The sequence below is a fragment of the Aethalodelphis obliquidens genome, unplaced genomic scaffold (genome assembly GCF_003676395.1).
Source record: "Aethalodelphis obliquidens isolate GAN/ISIS:26980383/991018 unplaced genomic scaffold, ASM367639v1 scaffold8, whole genome shotgun sequence".
NCBI lineage: Eukaryota > Metazoa > Chordata > Mammalia > Artiodactyla > Delphinidae > Aethalodelphis > Aethalodelphis obliquidens.
The window spans coordinates 62,030,516-62,049,281 of NW_020837952.1; the positions used below are offsets into that span (position 1 = coordinate 62,030,516).

The 18,766-nt window shown below is 59.1% G+C and overlaps 1 protein-coding gene across 1 annotated transcript in view; it reads left to right on the top strand.

Moving 5' to 3' along the window:
• The window catches only part of TBC1D22A (TBC1 domain family member 22A), a 313,594-nt gene extending 300,968 nt beyond the window's left edge, over positions 1-12,626 (top strand). The window contains exon 13 of the mRNA XM_027108023.1: positions 12,072-12,626. Within this exon, the coding sequence (XP_026963824.1) occupies positions 12,072-12,200 (129 nt within the window). The 3' untranslated portion in view covers positions 12,201-12,626. The remainder of the gene's footprint in view (positions 1-12,071) is intronic.
• Positions 12,627-18,766: the final 6,140 nt, after the last annotated feature.

Here is an 18,766-nt window from a genome sequence, read left to right on the forward strand (position 1 = left end):
ACATGCCCTGCTGCTCTCAGTCGAGTATGGTGAAGTTCCAGAGGCTGCTGGGCCTGGTCTGTCCGAGCCTTTGCCCTCAAGGAACTGAGTCATATGGTAAAATCATATAAAGGCCCTGAGGGTGACCGCGCTGTGGAGACAGCATAAGGAACCACACACCTCCCCAGAATGTGGCTCTGGAAAGAGAACACCCGAACCGAAGCCTTGGCCTCCGGGAGGGCCTCTCCTGGAAATCCTGCCTCTGTCTCCCGGGGAGGGGCCATGCCAGTGGATCAGGACCTGGGAGCCAGCTCTTTCCTCACCCCCAGTCCCAGCTTCAGCCCAGCGGTGTCCCTTTTGTCGCTGAGACCCTTGGCGGAGCAGATGAGGGTAGGGGGCGGAGGAGAATCTCCTCTTTAAACACCGTTCTGAATTGATGAAGACTGAAGAGACACTTTTGCCTCTAAAAGTCCGTAAATCTCAGGTCCAGAGTACTTGACGGTGATCCTTTAAGGTTCCTGAAAACAAAAGGAAAGTGTCCTCACGCCAGGCGATTTACAGCCCGGGTCTCACTGGAATCAGGAGGTAGAAGCCCTGCCATGCAGCTAGTTCATTAGTTTTGAACAGTTTCCAGGAAGAAGCTTGCATTTTAAACCTCACCGTCGGGGCACTTGTCCTGTAGCTCAGTGGATGGTGTCCCCCTGGAGGGATGTTTACGCAGCGCCCAGTGTCTGGGAAGCAGGGGCTTGAATCACAGAGCTGGGCCTGGGGAGCCTGGGTCCCTTCCCTGCCGCCCTGTCCTCAGGCTCCCCTCGGCCCCGCGTGCTCTCTGCTGCGCGTTCTGGGCCTGCACACGCAGGAAGGGCCCTGGCTGGAGGAACCTGCCCAGGGCTCAGTCCCTGGGGCCCGGCAGAGACCAGGGAGGAGGCATGGGGGCCTCGGCATCCAGGAGACACGGGAGAGCCTCGCGGCTCACTGCCCCGACGCGTCCTCCTCCTTTCACGTGTGTCCTGCTCCACGGGGGTCCCTGGCCTCCCGCCAGAGGCAGCCCTTTAGTCGGAGTGCCCCATCACTCCTGGTCAGGCCAGATGCCCCTGGACGGAGGGTCTCAGGGCATCGTGTACTTGGAGGGATGGGAGGCGCAAACCTTCCGCCAGCACTCAGGGTAAGGGTGTTCTAAAATATCGCTGCCTTTGGCTTCTTTTGTAGAAAAAGAGCCCGAACCACCCAAATCCCCGTCCCTCCCCCTCCCCGCAGCCTTCCTGAGCCGAGGTCAGAGCCTTGCACCAGGGCTGCCGGAGGCCCTCGGTGGAGCTGCACATTGTAAGTGAGCTGTAAGGGGACGTCTGTGACCCCAGAGTTCCTCTCCCAGAGTTTGTCTACTTATCCCAGAAGGTTCTTTCCCCTTCTCCCGAGGGGAAAAGGCCCTTTCTCCTGCAGCATAAAGGCAAGTGGGGGGTGAAGGGCAGAGTAAGGCAGCTTCTGCTCACCCAGGGCCCACCAGCCCCACCTTCCAGGCACCGCTGGGGGGCTCAGGAGGTGATGGCAGCCGGGAGGGGCCCCCAGGAAGGTGAGCCGCAGGTGCAGGGGAGCCTCGTGCCCACCGGCCAGTGCCCTTCCTCGGGACCTCCTTCTTGGTCCCGTGGACGTGGCCCGACCGGCACACGGGCCCCTACACGCTCAGCTCCTGCGGACTCTGGAGTGCACGGGTCACTGCAGCGGGACGCGTGCAGGTGCCCAGACACGACTTCAGTGGCTGAGATCCTGGGCCTCGGAGTCGGGATCAGAGCATTTGGTGCAGCCGAAGCCCTGCTGTGTAGACGGGGGCTGTACGGGAACTGCGGGGGAAGGGGCGCGGACATGGTAGGCGCACACCAGCCTTGAGCTCTGTGCATTTGCCCCGTTCTCCCAGCAGCACCACAAGGTCAGCGCTGTCGTCGTCCCATTTACAGCTGGGCCAGGTGAGGCACCCAGCTCACCCCCCCTAGCGAGGGCAGCGCTGGCGGATGGCACGGGCGGCCTGGCCCCAGAGCCTCCACTCACGCCCCCTGCCGAAGGGCGGCTCGGGCGGGCTGGGGAGGTGTGGTCCGTCTGCCGAGGGGCCAGAGTCGTCGCTGACGCCACCAGATGACGGCTGGGCCCTTCACACAGGCCTGAGCCAGGGAGCCGGGGGATACCTAGCAGGGAGGCCCTCACCTGCCCCAGGTCGCTGTGAATTCACTTGTTCAAAGTTTCAAAAGTCTATAAACGTCTCAGCAAGTTATCGGATTGTTGGCAAACTGATTCTAAAGCTCGTAGGAAGGAGGCAGAAGACCCAGATGGCCCAGACAATATTGGCAAAGAGCAAAGATGGAGGCTGATGCTGCCCAGCATCCCCATGGACTGTGAGGCTGCAGACGTCAAGGTGTTATGCGACGCATGTTCGTGTGCCCGACGCGCAGTGAGGCCAGACAAACCGAGACGTCGGCGTTTGGAGCGAAGAGAGGTTTATTTCAGGGCCACACAGCGAAAACGGGTGGCTCGTGCTCAGAACAACTCCCCAAACCCAAACTCCCCAAAGGGTTTCAGCAAAGCGTGTTCAAAGGCCAGGTGAGGGAGGGTGTGGTCGCAGGGTGTGTGGCAGAAGAAGAGACACGTAGACCACTGGGACGCAACAGAGAGCCCGGAAATAGCCCGGAAACGGAGTCAGCGGGCCTCGGACGAGGGCAAAGGCAACACAACGGAGCAGAGGTGGCCTCTTAGCACGTGGGGCTGGGACAGCAGGCCATCCCCGTGCAGAAAACTGAGTCCAGACACGGACCTGCCACCTTCGCTAGATGAACCCAGCGTGGATCACAGACCCACATTTGAGACGCAGAACTTACGAAGCTGCTGGAAGTCGACCTAGGAGACAACCTGGGTGGCCGTGGACACGGTGATGCCTTTTTAGCTGCAACACCAAAGACGCGATCCTGGTAAGCTGGGCTTACTCAAATGAAATCTTCTGCTCTGTGAAGGACAGTGTCAAGGGCGTGAGAAGACAGAGCACAGAGTGGGCGGAAATATTTGCAAAACGTGTCTGGCAAAGGGCTGTTATCCATGTAAAATGCCCCTTTCGTGCCTCCAGGCTCCTCCCAGGAGCCCACCAGGAGGGCCTGAGTGGCTTTGAGTCCACTTGCCACCCTCAGAGGCGATTGTATGCACGCGCGGTGCTCTCACGCCCCCGTGGTCCTGGGCGCTTTCCCCACATCTCACAGGGTGGCCCCAGCACACGCTGGCATGAAAGCGGGCCTTGCGGGCCGAGACACGCTGCGCGTTTTCCCTCCCGGCCTCCCAGGCAGCGGGAAAATCAATGTGAGAACATACTTGAACAGCTTGGGAAAATTAATCAGTTTTACAATGTGTATGACAACGAAAATATCATTTTGCTGGTGAGTCTGTGAAACCAGCTCTGCTGCAAGTCGGTACCACCAGCGGTCCGGGTGCAGCCTCTGCGCGTGTGGCTCACTGTCGTGGAACATCCTGGTTCCATGGGTCCAGCTGTGGCCCTGCTGGCCGCCTTTCTCCCCGGTGGGCGAAAGTCTCGTGTCTCAGCTGTCATCTGGGCTGAGAGCCTTCCTGGGGACTGGGCGAGTTCACCAGGGTGTTGTGCCTGGAGGTCTTGGTGGTCCCTGGTGGCCTTCCTGGAAGACCCCCACCTCCCTGGGGTTGAGGAGGACCCTGAGCTCGTGGGAGCCATAAGGCCACTGTGTGGTGGCTTTCCCAGCGGTCTGTCTCTCTGAGCTCAGCCACTTGCAGAAGGAAGGAGCAGTGTCTCCACTGGCCAGCCCCGGGGCTCCTGGGCCCCCTGGCTGTTTCGGGGCAGTCTGAAGAGTGGTCAGGGCCCCGAGCGTCCCCATCAGCCTGGCCCTGAGGCAGCCCACCTCATGGGACCCTGTTGTCCCCTGTCCGGCCGGCCGGGTGGCCTTTTCCTGTCTCCTCGGCCATCTGCCAGCTGTGACTGCGTGCCGGCCACTGGAGGGCGCCCTGCTCCAGAGCCCGGGGCTCTGTTATCTTCCCCTGAGGAGTGCGGGAGTCCCATCTGCAGCAGACCCTGGAGATAAGTGTCTCCTTTAGGGCCTTTCTTGGGAAGGAAGATGCCCCCGCCGTCCCCCAGGGGCCCTGGGCCGGCCCACAGCACATCTCGGCGCTCAGTTCGGGTGGCCGGGGATGGGCTCTCGGGGTGCACGCGGGACCTGACGGTCGTGGGACGTGCCAGGGGACACCCTTGGAGGAGGAGCTGAATGTTGGTGTCTCTCAAGGGGAGAGCGGCCTGGGTGGGCTTGGAGCCGACCAGAGCCAAGCTGCAAGGACCCCAGCCTGCGGGTCTGGGCTGTAGGGCCAGCACCAGTGCCAGCTGTTCGGTGGCTTGTGGAGAGCAGGGTCGCTGGGGGACGGTTTTCCTTTTTAAGACGAAGCCGGTGTTGTGGCCGTGCTGGTGATGGATTTGGGGTGGGCTGGGAAACCAGGGGGCCCCGCGGTCATCCACCAGAGGGTGGTGGTGGGCTGGGCTGGGGTGCGAGCGAGGCAGGGCGGAAGGGCCCGGGGAGCCGGGGTGGGCTGGACCCGGGAGGGAGGGCTCGGTCCTGGGAGCAGGGGTCTTACTGCTGTGGCGAGCGCACCGTGTGTGCGGGCTACGTGCCCCCGTCTGTGGAGGGAGGGGGAGGGAGGGGGAGGGAGGGGGAGGGAGGGGACATGTTTAGTTTGGGAGCCCTTACATGGTCGTGTGATGGCAAGCGGCATACAAGTGCAGAGGGGTGCAGGCAGGCACAGGACATGCAAGGACGGGGTTCAGGGACAGCTGGGGGTGGGGACACGGGTGCGGGTGACCCTGGCTCCAGGGAGGGCGGCCCCCGACCCTGAGACGCCTGGCAGGGGGAGGGTTCACCAAGGAGACTGGCAGGATGGCCAGGGGGATGGGCAGTGAACTGCAGGCAAGGTGGGGCAAGGGGGTTTCAGGAAGGGGTGGTCAATAGGGAAGACCGGCACTGGGGGGACACTGGACATGGGGAGAGGGCCACGTGTGGGGAGCCACATGGGCTGGCACCGCTGGGCTGACGCCGTCCCTGCCCCAGAGCCTGGCAGGGTAGCCCCCGGGGACGTGGGAGGCTGTGGGAGCTGCCCGCCAGCCTGTGCAGGCAGCACCCCCGGGGCAGGGGGGCGGGTTCAGACGGCAGCCTGCAGCAGTTCCCCCACCCCCACCCCCGCCTCTGTCCCGTGACCCCCTCCTCTGATTTCTCGGGCGGTGGGCGGGGCGGGGGGGGGGGTAACGGCGCCACCTCCAGGCTCCCGAGCCTTCTGCACGGCGCCTTCCCTCTGCACGCTTGGAAGGGGCATCTCTGCTGCGTGTAGATAAACACGGGCCTGGGGCCTTACCCCCGTAAGTGGGCGTCCTTCCCGACCGGGCGTTCTCGAGGGCCCTCCATGGACAGCATCTCCATCTCTCCATCGCACCCCGTCTGCGACCAGCCGCCCGGCCCTCCAGCCCACGAAGCGGAGAGGTCCCTGCGGGATGGAGCCGGCTGTAACTGCCGTGCCAGGATTTTAAATACCCTCTGTGTGCTGATCAAACGCCTCTCAGCCGCGTATGAAACGCAGCGCTCGCTCCATTGGGGCACTCGTGTCAAGCTTGTGTTTTCAGTACCCAAAGGTGTTTTCTCTTTAGAATTCCTTTTTTGGCAAAGAAATATGAAATTAATTGCAAGGAAAGCGCACCTCCCAGGGTCCTCAGAAGATCGCTCTCTGCGGTGTCACCTTCCATATCCAACCTTCTGGAGGGCTGTCACCAGCCAGGGGGTCAGCCTGGCAGCTGGCCGTCCATCCCAGCCGGCTGTCACCGTCCTTCTATTTTTAGCCCTGGTTTGGTCCAGAACTTGACAAGATTTTCAAACTAATAACTGGATTGTCAAAGGAATCAGCTGTCACAGGACCATCTGGGAGGGAGGGGAGAGGGAGGGAGGCAGGAAGCAGCCCCAGGGCGCCCAGCACGGCCCTGATGGCCTCCAGCTGCCCAGCCCCTCCCGGAAGGTGTTAGGACCCGAGCCTCCCCCCCTCCCTACCCCCCAAGACAGCAGGGGCTCTGTCTTCCTGGACGCCGTGGTCCGAATCTGGTGGGGATGCAGGATTGGACGTGGCGAGTCGGGCGCCCGAGCGAGCATCTGCCTGGGAGGAGCAGCGAGCCGGGTGGACTGACCTTTGCAGGGCCGCCTTCATGTCTGCTGAGAGTCAGGTTGAGTTCTGTATTCTTTGATCTCCTGGCTAAAGGGCATCGAGTGTGATAGGTTAAAAATAAGGGAAATAAGGGTGAACTTTTCATAGGTAATTTTCATACTAGGGCCTCTGGGGCCCTCCTGGGGCTGGGGCTGGTGCGGGGGGGCGGTGCCAGTGGAGGGGGACAGGGCCTTTGGAGCATCATAGCCCTGTTCGCCCCCAAATCCTTCTGCCCACCCAGGGGGCTTCCCGAGGTCTTATCCTCTGGTCAGCTCTCAGCTCTAGGAGGAAGGACCAGGTCAGAGCCTCGGCTGTCTGACCTCCAGCCCAGGGCTGCCGGGTCCCAAGGAGGCGTCCCTTTAAGTGTTGGGGGGAGAGCAGGGGGGCACATTTGAGGGGGGAAGTCCCCCCTGAGCATGTGGCCTCTCAGAGAGGCAGGGTCTTGCAGAGGTCAGGTTCAGGGCTCAGGAGGGTAGCCCTGGGGGAAGCAGCCCTCCCAGCGCCAGGCGTGAACTGAGCGGTCAATAAGATTCCTGGGGTCCCAGATTCCTCTTTCCCAGGTGGAGCGTGTGGAAGCCCTGGGATTGGTGGTGGACAGACGGGGGGGGGGGGGCGGGAGCCCTGGGATTGGTCGTAGACACGGGCGTGGGGGAGCCCCGGGATTGGTCGGAAGGTCAGCGTGTAGCCTGGTGCTTGGCACAAAGTGAACTCTGGGCCCAGGGCAGCTCGTGGTTGACCACTGACTCGAGGGACGGCCCTGGGACCTTCTCTGAGTGGTGACCCCCGAGGTTCATGTTTGTCCTTGCCTGTAGCATGCCCTTGCCTGTAGCAGCCGTCGCCACGCAGGGGACAGAGCCCGGCCTGTTCCTGCAGACGCCGTCGTGTGGCCCAGTGCAGGGTCCCGTCTCCTTACGCCGACGGGAAGGTCCTGGCTGAGGGAGCAGACAGTGGGTGGAGGCGTAGAAAGGAGAGAGCCGCGGACTGGATGGTCACGCGTGACTCCAGGACCATGTGCCAGACGCACGCCAGCTTCCCGACTCATGGTGCCGTGCCCGCCCTGTCCCCCACCCCCGGGGGTGCCCAGGGAGGCCCGGCCAGAGCCCCCGGACCATCAGAATTGCCCGGCAACCCGCTGCTGTCTGCGCTGCCGGCAGTCGCCGCAAACCCGCTTCAGTGTAATTTAATATCGGCTCCTTTTTTTCTTCCCTTTTACACATGTACTGACCAAGAACAGGTATTTTACGTTGAATGTGGATTCAAGCCCCAGCAGCCCCTGCACAGGCAGGAACACAAATGACCTGGCCTTGCACCGGCTGCCGGGCACTGGGTTTGGGCCTGGACCGTGACCTTTGACCTTTGGAGGAGACTCGCCTGGGTGGGCAGGGGGGTGGGAGGCTGGCCACGCAGGCCCAGACCAGCGTATCCGCCCACAAAGGGCAGGCCTGGACGCAGGTGCCACACAGATTCCAGCCCCGGCTGCTCTGTGTGACCACCACTCTCGTCGTCTGAGGTCCTGGTAGCCGGGGCCACGGCCACAACCACGACGAGGGTGGTGACGGCCATGGTGGCAGTTCCCGTGTGCCGGGGTCCTGCTAAACTTGTGTGCGCTGGGTACTCAGGTCCTCAGCACAGCCCTGGCAGGAGCTGCCCGGCACCTCTGAGGCGGTGACGCCCCCAGGGCCCGCCGGGTGTCAGTGGCATGTTGGTGACATGGAGATGATGGACCACAGGGCCACTCCTGCACTGAGCGTGGCTGAGTCACTGCCCCTCGGACCCTCCCAGCCTGGAGGTCACTCCTGTCACTGTCCCCGCCCGGCAGACGCAGCCTTGGCTTCCAGAGTTCCCGGCCACCTGTGCTCTGACGTTGCCCAGACTCGCGGGGACAGACCCGCCTGCTGCACAGGCGCTGAGCCACCCAGGCCCTGGGCCAGGCTTCCTGCCTCCCCCGCCTCCGGCTCCTCGCCTGGAAGGCTGAGGATGTGGGAGAAATGCCCGAGGCCCCAGCCTTGCCCACCCCAGCCTGCGTGTCCCCATGGCGCCCCCACGTGGCACCCAGGGCCGCCCTTCCGCGGCAGGTTTGCTGGCCGAGCTGCACAAGTTGCCGGAACGTGGTGGAGAAGTGAATTAAACCAATCAGGCCTGTCACCTGCCCGTGTCAGCGCGGGGCTTGCTGTTCCGTCTTCTCAGTTAAGGCGAGAAAATACTCAGGGTTCGCATCTGGGCCTTCAGCCCCGTCATGATTAATTCACTCGTCTCTGCGCGTGGCCAGGCTGTAAACTCCTGGCCTCGGTGTGCTCTCCCACGTGCGCGGAGCCGGCCTTGACCTGGAGCCTTGGGGCGAGTCCTGTGCCTGAGGGTTTGCAGAAGGGAGTGTGGTCGGCACCGTCGTGGCTGCTGCCCCGGAGCAGGGGGCTGTGCTGGGTGTAATCAGAGCAGCATTGTCCACTGGAGAGGAGCGCCCGCCACAAGGGAGAGCTTCTGGGAGCCTCACAGAAAGGGGAAAACCAGTGAGATTCATATTTTATTTAACCCAGTACATCTGTAACATTACCTTCAACCTGTGATCGATATTAAAGTTAAGGAACATTTCGCAAACTTTTGTTCAGACCAAGTATCTGAGATCTGGAGTGTGATCTACCCACATCTCCTCCGAGACCCCCATAGCGGGGGGACAGACGGGGGGCCGCGTCGAGAGCCGCCAGCCAGTCTCGCCTGGCCGGACCCCTGCGCAGAGCTGAGCGTTGTTCGCCTCGTGATCCTTTGCCTGGCCCCCGAGGGCAGAGCTGGCCATGTGATGGCGCGTGTGCCCTGACGCAGAGGCAGGTGGAGTGAGGGGACCTGTCTGCCTTGCACCCAGAGCTGCTCTTCCTTAATGGACTGTTTGGGGCCGTTTTGATGACACGCAGTGCCTTTGATGATTCCGCAGACGCCGGAATTGGACGATCCAGTCCACAGGCAGTCCTTCAAGTTCCCTCAAAAGGGTCCCATGCGGCTCCCCGGTCGGGGTCCTAGCCACAGCCCGTAGGTCGACACGTGTGGTGTCTTTCCTTCCTCAAGATGCCGGCGCTGCCTCCTCTGAGCTGCTGTCCGGGGAGGATTCCATTTCGTCTTAAGCTTGTTTGCCAAACTCCCTGGCGTTTCCCACAGGAATTTATTCGGCACAAACGCCACTACTGCTGCCGTGACGATCAGCCCCGCCGCGAACAGTGACTGAACTAGTTGAATGATAGCGGCAGCAGGTGACACTCATCCTGTGCTTTTTATATCCTGGCACAAATTAACAACCCAGAGAGGGAGGCGCGTTACTGTCCCCATTTACAGATGAGGAAACCGAGGCATAGAGAGCCAGGAGACCGGCATGGCTGAGTGGTGCAGGGCTGGATTTGAGCCCCGCGTTCAGCATCCTTTACAAGTGTGCGTACCTTCAGCCGACTGTGCCCTAGTGACTGTTCACAGGTCGGCACCGTGTGCTGTGTGCTTCATGTCGGGGACATGGGGGCACGTGGACCCGTTGATGTCACAGAGGAGACAGATCACCCATGACGTCGGTGATGACACCAAGGATGTGCTTCCAGGGTTCTGTGGGCTCGTGATGGGGGTGCGCTGGGCTTGGACCTGCTCCTCTGTGTCTGGCTGTGTGTGGGCTTACTGCTGGGCTCACAGGGGCCTCACAGGGGCCAACCAGACAGAGAACGTGGGGTCCTGAGAGGGGACCCCTGCCCACCTTCCTGGACGCCACTGTGTCACCATTTCGTCCTTCCTGGGAGGGACAAAAGAGATAGAGATAGTCATACTTTGCAGATGGTAACGTGATTCCTGTCTCTGGAAAAATGAAACTCTTTTGGCAAGGAGTCCCCAAAGCCGGAAACATTATTCACTCTTTAACGTTGGAAGGCTCACCTCTTGGAACCTACCCAGAGGCGAAAGTCAGAGCGGGAAGGACTCTGTGGAAAAGATGTCCCCGGCAATAGCCCAGCTCAGGGCTCCGCCCTTCACCCTGCCCCCTCGCTCCCCCCACTGCCGTCAGCCGCACCACAACGCCTGCAGGGCTACCTGTGGCCGGGGTGGTGTTGGCGGGGCCTCCGCAGGGGACTGCCTGGTAAAAGGGACCACCAGCCACGATCCACACGCTCGCGAGGTGACATCCAGAGTGCCCAGAGGACAGTCAAATCGCTCATCATACCGAGACCCCAGGCAACCTGAGATTCGGGGCCGCTGCCCTCTGCGGGGCCGGGTGCTGCGGGCCTCCAGACTCCGGGGTGACCGTGACCTTGCTGGGGGCTGAGAACAGCAGGCCTCCAGGCTGCGCAGCGGGGACGGCACCATCGCTACGGTCCCTCCCGGCCACCGCGGACAGCACATGCCAGCATGGGAGGGCACGGTGACACAGGCCGATGGAGGGGGTGGGATGCCCCGGGCCGTGGCTTTGTTGCCGTGGTGGCATCTCGTGGACACGGGAAGAAAAGAACCACGGGGATGCGACTTGTCTTTGATTCCTCACAACCTCAGTGTTGTGAGCAAACCTTCCTTTAACTTTTATTCTGCAGACGTGGTCACAGCACTGTTTACAGAGAAGTTAAGATTAAAAACGGAATTGCCCTCGCGGGCTGCTGGACCGGGCCCTCCCTGCCACCATCGCAGGGGCTGGCGGGTCCCCTGGGGTGTGACCCAGTGACAGCATCGTGACCGATGGCCCTTTTCCCGAATGATGTGGCTAATAGATGTGCCGTGGCTCCCAGGTCGAAGGTGTCGCTGCCCAGCTCGTAAATAAGACAGGCCTTTTTAAAAAAATATCTGCATTTAAGGGCATGTTTGGCTGTGTCCCCTGCCTCTCGTAAAGGTCACCCGGACAGATTTTTCCTTCTTTAACATTGCAGGCTGCGGACCACCAGGCATTTCTATTCTCTCTCCGTCCACTGAACCTGGGGGACTAAATTAGATTCTGAAATTGAGTGTGCAGGAGAGTTGCTGAGCTACCGCAATGGGGGCATTGCTTCTCACCTTGCAGGTAGCGAGGTCATGATAATATGAAGCGAAGTGGATTAAAAATCAAATCAAAGGTGTTTATTTACGACCTGCTCAGAATTGGACTGGCGTCCGTGTAAGCTGCATCTAATGGTGAAAGACAGCAGATTGGTGTTGATACATCCCCGGGGACGTTCTGCCGGTGAAGTTTGCGCCATGAATTCAATTTAAAGGCCCCCAGAAAGTGTCCAAAATGCAAAAGGAAATGGGACCGAGGAAGGGAAAGCAGCAACAGGGAAGCCGCACTGGCAGAGCGTCCTGACGCGTGGCTCTCCACTGGGGAGTGGGGAGAGGGACGTGCGCTGCGGGGGGGCGTCGTGAGGACAGCAGGCCGGGTACAGGCCCCCGCATCGCCGAGCGCCAGGCACTGGCGGCCCCAGTGGGAGCTGGGGCCCTTGTCTCGATGGGGAACCCGGGGCCCCGAGGTGGTCAGCGGCTGGTCCACCAGCCGGGAGGCAGCACAGCCAGCACCTGAGCCCAGGCCTGGCTTCTGGGTCTGAGCCCTGAGTACCCCCGCGGCTGGGCATCCCCGCCCAGATGGCCCTGGGCCCCAGAGTGCCGGGAGGCCGGGGGCGTGCGTGCAGCCCGGCTGTGTCGCGGTGCTGGCGCTGCCCTCCGCGTCCCAGCAGGCCTGGGAGCCTCCCGGGGGGCTTCCTCCTGGCTACAGGGCGTGGGGCCCTCGGGCTCAAGCTGGGAGGGGACACGATTCTCGGGGGCTCGGCGGCCCCGCAGGCTCACCCCGCCGTGGCCCTGTGCATTTCCTCAGGGCTCCTCCCGCGGGGCCCCTGCCCGACACAGCTGGCTGCCCCGTCTGACCCAGGCTGTCTCTCTCCCCCCAGGAGCTGCTGCTCTTCCTCCAGAACCTGCCCACAGCCCACTGGGGCGACGAAGACGTCAGCCTGCTGCTGGCCGAGGCCTACCGCCTCAAGTTTGTCTTCGCGGACGCCCCCAATCACTACAAGAAATGAGCCCGGGCCCACCGCCGTGGCCTCCCCGCCCCGGGCAGCACACCCCACTGCCGGCCGGCTGAAGGCCACGGCCAAGGAGAGGCCTTGCTGGAGCGGCTGGCCGGGACGTGGTCCAGGGCCTGGCGAGGGCCAGGCGGCCTCTGTTTTCTGAGATACCAAAGAGAGCCAGGGAGGGTCCCGGCCACGCGGGGCCAGAGAGGGGCCGGGCGTCCCCCTCTCCCGACCCTGGAGCATCCTTGCCAAACGCCCACCTCGTGGAGCCCCCAGCCGGGGCGGCCTGAGAGGCAGACCCTCTCCAAGTGGCCTGCTGTCCGGGTGCCGGGGGCAGAGGGAGGTGGCAGCCATCTCCTTACCTACCTGGAAATGTAAAAATTCTGTTCTGTTGAGTGAAAGAGAATAAAACGTAGACAAAGTCACAAGTGAAACGTTGCACTAACCTATGAAGTCTCTGCTCTCCCAGGCCTCTGACAGCAGGCGGATTTCTGTAACTTCGTCACTTTAACTTTGCCGCGTACTTGCTCCCTTGGCCTAAACGTGGCTGGAAGGCAGACGGCGAGGCTGGGGAGCCTCCGGCTGCAGCAGCTGGGAGCAGAGTGCGGCCTCTAGAAATTGCCTTACTTTCCATCCATGACCTCTGGAAACAGAGAACCGCCCCGGCTGGTCTGTCGAGGAGCCTGCGCGGGCGGGAGCCCTTTCGCTGGGTGGTGCGGGGCGTCGGGCGGACGCTCAGCCACCAGCCACAGCCTCGCTCGCCTGGGCCACCTGGACAGGTGGGTCCAGACGCTCCAGCTCTGTGATCGGAGCCGTGAAGGGCTCTGCTGCTGCACCTGCACCCACACCGCGGGGGCCACGTGGCCCGCGCCCCTCTGCTTGCTGCGTCTCCGGGTGTGTTGTGGACTTGATCGCTGCTGCTGTGTGTTGGTCACTGGGGCCGTAAGCCCAGCTGCAGAAGGTGCCAGACCCGCCCTGCCCTGGGCTCTGCCGGGGCTCGTCCTGCTTCCCCCACATTGCCCGCCCCGGCCAGAGAGCACCTGTCACGGGCATGTCGCCCGTGGTGACGTGGACACCCCCGTGGAGCTCTAGGCCACAGCCACAGCCTCTGAGCCCTGAGCCCGGGACAGGCTCCTGACCTCTGCCCCAGACTTTCATCCACGCGCAGGCATCTCTTCCCACCACCTGCCAGCCCTCCCGGGGCAGCCCCGCCACCACCCATCTTGGCACAGCTCAGGTGCCAGGTCGCTGCCCAGAGGCCGTGCAGCCGAGGGTCAAAGTTCACAGTTGCACGTGTGTGATGCTGTGCGTTCCTTATTTTTGGCTCGTTACATGTGCGTGGAAATCAGCACAAAATACTGTGCAACTGTCAGAAGCCCCCAAATCAGTGGAGGGACCTGCTTGCCTTAGAGCAGACGGAGAGCACCCCTACTGGCCGGTCCCTGCCCCCCACCCTGGCATCAGGGGTTCCTCCCCGCGCAAGGCCCCCGTGGCCCGCTGCTGCTTTCCTGCCGGGCGTCCAGTTCCACGAAGGCCCGTCCTGCTTAGACCCCGGGCACTGCCCACCGCGGCTCGGGTAGTCTGTGCAGCCCAAATGCTGGGGACACAAAAGATGTCCCCTGGAGGCAGTTGACTTTTCAGGTAGGAAGCATCTGTGTGGTTCAGTGAGGCTCTGTGCGTGTCTCCATGTGTATGTAAACCTGGAACTGAATGCAGGGGTGTTGACGGGGTCCTCGGAACCGGAGCCAATCCGTCTGAAGTGATTAGAGGCTGTTCTGTCTGGAATACAATGTGCGAAACACGGAATAAAGATGCAATGAAAATCCAGCCTTGGCCTTTGATTGGGGGCTCTCCTGAAGGAACAGGGTGCCCTGGCCGGGTGCTGGGTCACAGTTGGCTGTCTGGTCTGAGGCCGGGGGAGAGCTGAGAGCCAGGGGCACTGGCCCAGCCCTACAGCGGCCTCTGACAGTCCGAGTTCTGGGCCTTTCCATACAGGCCATCTGCAGCGTGCCAGGCCTGGCATTGGGTGTGGCACCCACAGTCTTGCTGAAGCCCATGAGGGCCTCGTGGGGACCTGAAGGTGCAGGCGCGCCAGACTCAGACTCGAGCTGAACCCCAAGCCCAGGCTGACCGGCTGGGGGTCAGGATCCAGGCCGGCCCGGGACAGGAGGGGCCTCCCCATCGGCCACGGTCTGTCAAGTGTCTACTTGGGGCAGCCGCCCGGGTCTGGGGCCCACTCCTCCCCACTGCTAGGACCCAGGACACACCCATCTGCCCTGACCCCCAGCCCGGGGTGTCCAGGCCCCTCCTCAGCCAGCCCCCATCCTCCTGGTTTCTCAGGGCTGCTTTCATGGTGCTCTGTCCTCCTCTGGGCGCCCCACGTCTGCCCTTCCCCCGCCCCCCCCACGCTGGGGGCCCCACAGGGCAGCACTTTGCTCTCTGCCGTCTTGGGATGAGGTTCCGTCCCCATGGGTGGGCTGGAGCCCCCCGGGCAGTGGGGGGGGGGTCTGTTTACCTCTCCTCCCTGCACGAGCCTGCGTCGAGCTGGGCGGACCCTTGCAGACCCCCGGTGCCGGCCCGAGGCCACAGAGTGGAGACACGCTGCCCACCCCCGTCGCCACAGTCAGGAGGCGGGAGGTGCCAGGCTCCAGGTCTCAGCTCAGCAGCTGGTGACGGCTGTCATTTGCTGTCATTGTTTGCTGGTGTTTGTGGCCCAGCGGTTTGCTCCTCAGGCCCGCTTTGGGGTCCGCGAGCCCCCCAGGGGTGGCCCAAAGCCCAGGGGTCTGAGACGAGCCCCTGCCCCTCTGCATCTCGCCCTGCCCGGCACGAGGAGGGGCCCTGCCTGTGGGCCCCACGGCTGAGACGGAAGAGCGGGAGGCCGGGCCCTGGGGAGGTCTGGTGCCAGGGAGGGTGGGGCTCTGGGCGTGGAGGCCGGAGAGGTCTGCTTTTGGAGGGACTCATGGGGGGTGGGGGCCGGGCAGGGCTTTCGTGCTGCCGTCAACTGCGAATCTGAAATGGGAGAATGGCCCCTGTGTTTGAGCAGCCTGGTTCCCCTGGCCACGTGGAGGCGTCTCTGCAGGAAGGCGGGTCCCGACTAAGCCGCACGGACCCTGAGACTGCGGGCCCGTCCACCCTGAGCCGGAGGTGTCGCTGGGCCTGCAGCCCCGTGGGGCAGCTCTCAGGGCTGGTGTTCGGTGGAACCTGCTCAGAGTGTCGGGTAGCTGGGCCCTCCCTGAGCCTCCCCGGTCCTGCCCGACCCAGCTGGCCCTCTCCCCTCTCGTCCCCTTCCCTCCAGTGCTACCCTAGCCCCATGGGGTCTGCCCCTCTCAGCTGCAAGGCCTTGTCTCACTAGTCCTGTAGCCTCACCCCAGCCCAGTCCCTGGCATGGAGAGGATCTTCACAAGGATGGCCGAGGGGGTGCTCGCAGCCACTCTGTGACCATGTGACCATGCACGAAGCATCTAACCCGTGAGCCCGTTCCAGTGACAAACTGAGGCTAAAAGAACTATATACCCAGGTAAATTCCAGATGAGTGGATTTAAATATTAAATAAATCCCCCCAAATACTCAAAATAGAAATAGATATTTTTATACGCAGGAACAGTGAAAGGCTCTCTGAGCACAATGCCAGTGGCAAAAACAATAAAGGAAAAGACTGATAAACATCTATAGTATGCACCAGGGAGAAATGCTGCACAACCAGCAGAGCTCTAAAACCTCAATAAACATGGGCTTCCCTGGTGGCGCAGTGGTTGAGAGTCCACCTGCCGATGCAGAGGACGCGGGTTCGTGCCCCGGTCCGGGAGGATCCCATATGCCGTGGAGCGGCTGGCCGCTGAGCCTGCGTGTCCGGAGCCTGTGCTCCGCAACGGGAGAGGCCACAACAGTTGAGGGCCCGCGTACCGCCAAAAAATAAATAAATAGATAAACAAAGATAAATGATAACAAACAGGTGAGACAGGCTGAAATTCCTTAATATCTACCGAGTGCTTGAAAATAACTGGAGACAATAATTCTTGGAAATAAAAATGGGCACAGCACAGAAAATAGGCAATTCACAAGAGGAAGAGATACAAGGGCCTGACAAGATGTTCACGTCATTCATAGTTTAAAAAAGTGAAAAAGAAGTCACAAAACGTCTGAGCAGCCGAGCGACCCTGTGGCTAAGTTTGCGGTAAGTTATTAACAGCAGTAGAAAACCAATCCGCTCTTTCAGTCCTCCTATTTTTTCCGGAAGATTTGGCAATGATTTTTGTGTTTTTACTTTAAAACTGTGATGTATGCTAATAACAGCAGGCCACACAGCACAAATCCAGGGACAGTGAGTTGTCACAAGGCCGACACCAGGAGCCACTGTCACCGTCAAGAAGTAGCACATGGCCCGTACCCGCAGTGTCCCCGGGGGCCCCCTCCCCAAGCAGGACGCCACCTTGACTTCTGACACCATCGTGTGGTTTTGTTTGTTCCTAAACTGTGTTATCTGAAGGAATCACATGGACAGATTCTTGCAAACAACTTTTCTGTTGGTGAAGGTATCCCCGTGGCTGGGCGGCTGTGGTCCATTTTATCTCTTGCTGTCGTTTTCTCTCCTCTGAGTGGATCACAATTTACCCATTCCGCTGTGGGTGGTGGACACTGGAGTTGCTTCCGTTTCGGACCTGTTGTAAATACTGCTGCTCTGAACATCTGTGTGCACGTCCCTTGGGGGGACACGTGCCAGTTCTGCCGGGTGTGCATCTAGAGGTGGAATTCCACGGCCACATGGGGTGGGTATGTTCCACTTTAGCAGATGATGCCAAACTGGTTTTCCAGGTTACGTTCCCACCGGTGGGTTACGAGGGTCCTAGTTTCTCCACGTCCTCACTGCCAGCTCTTGGTGTGGTCAGCCTTAGCCATTCTCAGCCTTAGTTTCTGGTAGTGGGATTCTTCGGTCGTTATTGCCGAATGACCACTGCCCTCCCATCCTTGGTGGTACCCACTCACCTGGTTTACTCGAGAACGTCTCAGAAAATACAAGTTTAAGAAATTATTTTAAAATGTAAGGATAACTTTTAAAAGAATAGAAGTAGAGAGTATAACTTCCAGGAGAGGAAAAAGAAAGCTAATGAACAAAACTGATCGAGTCAAGAGAAGGTAGGAAAGGAGTTGGGGAGAAGCAAAGGAAAAATAGGGTGAGTAGGAAATACTAACATGGTCCAAAGAAGTTCAGATAGATATGCAAGTGATCATGATAAAGGAATTACTTAAACTCACCTATTGAAAAAGATTCACATTATACTTTTTAAAAACCCCCATAAGATCCAACAATATACTATTTACATGAGATACACCTAAGACAAAACGTCACAGGATTTGAAATAAGAGGATGAAAATAATAAATGTGATCCAACAATATACTATTTACATGAGATACACCTAAGACAAAACGTCACAGGATTTGAAATAAGAGGATGAAAACGATAAATGTGAGGGAGATACTAACCAAAAGAAAGCGTGGCTGAGAATATCTATATTCCCCTAAAAGGTATTTGAAGAGCATTCACAAGGACAAAGGGTTGTGTCCTATGATGAAGAGACGGCCTCGGTGAGTCATGGGCCTGAGTTAATAGGGCGACACGACCCCAACAGAAAGCAGAAAATGACATTTCCACAGCATAAACGGATAGGTTAACACATCTCTTACAGAAAATGTGGACCAAGGGAAGAAAAAAGTTTTAAAAAGAGAGATTTAAATAAAAATGATGGTTTGATGTAATAGAATTTTGCTCTCCACGAAGAGATTACACATTTATTTCCGGCACGTGAAAAAACATTTACAAATGTTTGGCCTTTGTAAGGGAGATTCCAGTAAACCCAAACCCTCAGCAGTATACAGACCTGTACATTCTGTCCACAATGCAATGATATTAGAAATTCAAATCAAGGAGAACATTTAAATGCCAAAGCCCCCATATACATATAAGTAATCATAAAAATAGAATCATACTGGAAATTACAAAATGATAGTGAAAGACTAAAATATCAAAATTTGTGGGGTGCAGCTAAAACAGTAAGTAGACGAGACTTTATAGCCTTACATGTTTTATTGAAAAACAAGTATTTAAAAGAATTTAGCTCAACATTCAACTTAAGCTGGAAGAAGAATAAGAGAGCAAAAGTGCAAAAAAAAAACCATAAAGATTAAAATAATAACTATAGAAGCAGAAGTTATTGGAGTAGAAAAGAAACACAAATAATGGAAAAGACTGATAAAACCAAAGTTAATTTTTAAAGTAGACTAATAATGTAAGCAGGGATCTTTGTTTTGCAGTTGGTTTATCTCCAGCGTTAGAAAGAGCACTTATACACAGTAGGGATTAAATAAATGTTTGTTGAATGAAAAATAGGCAACTATTTCTAAGGGATAAAATTCAACCATATTAACTCAAAAAAAAGGAGGCAAACTGCAGGTGCTTAAAAATCATAAGCAACAGAGAATGAGAAGACAAGCCACTGACCGGGAGAAAATCTTTGCAAAAGACAAATCTGATACAGGACTGTTATCCAAAATACACAAGAACTCTTAAAGGGCAAAA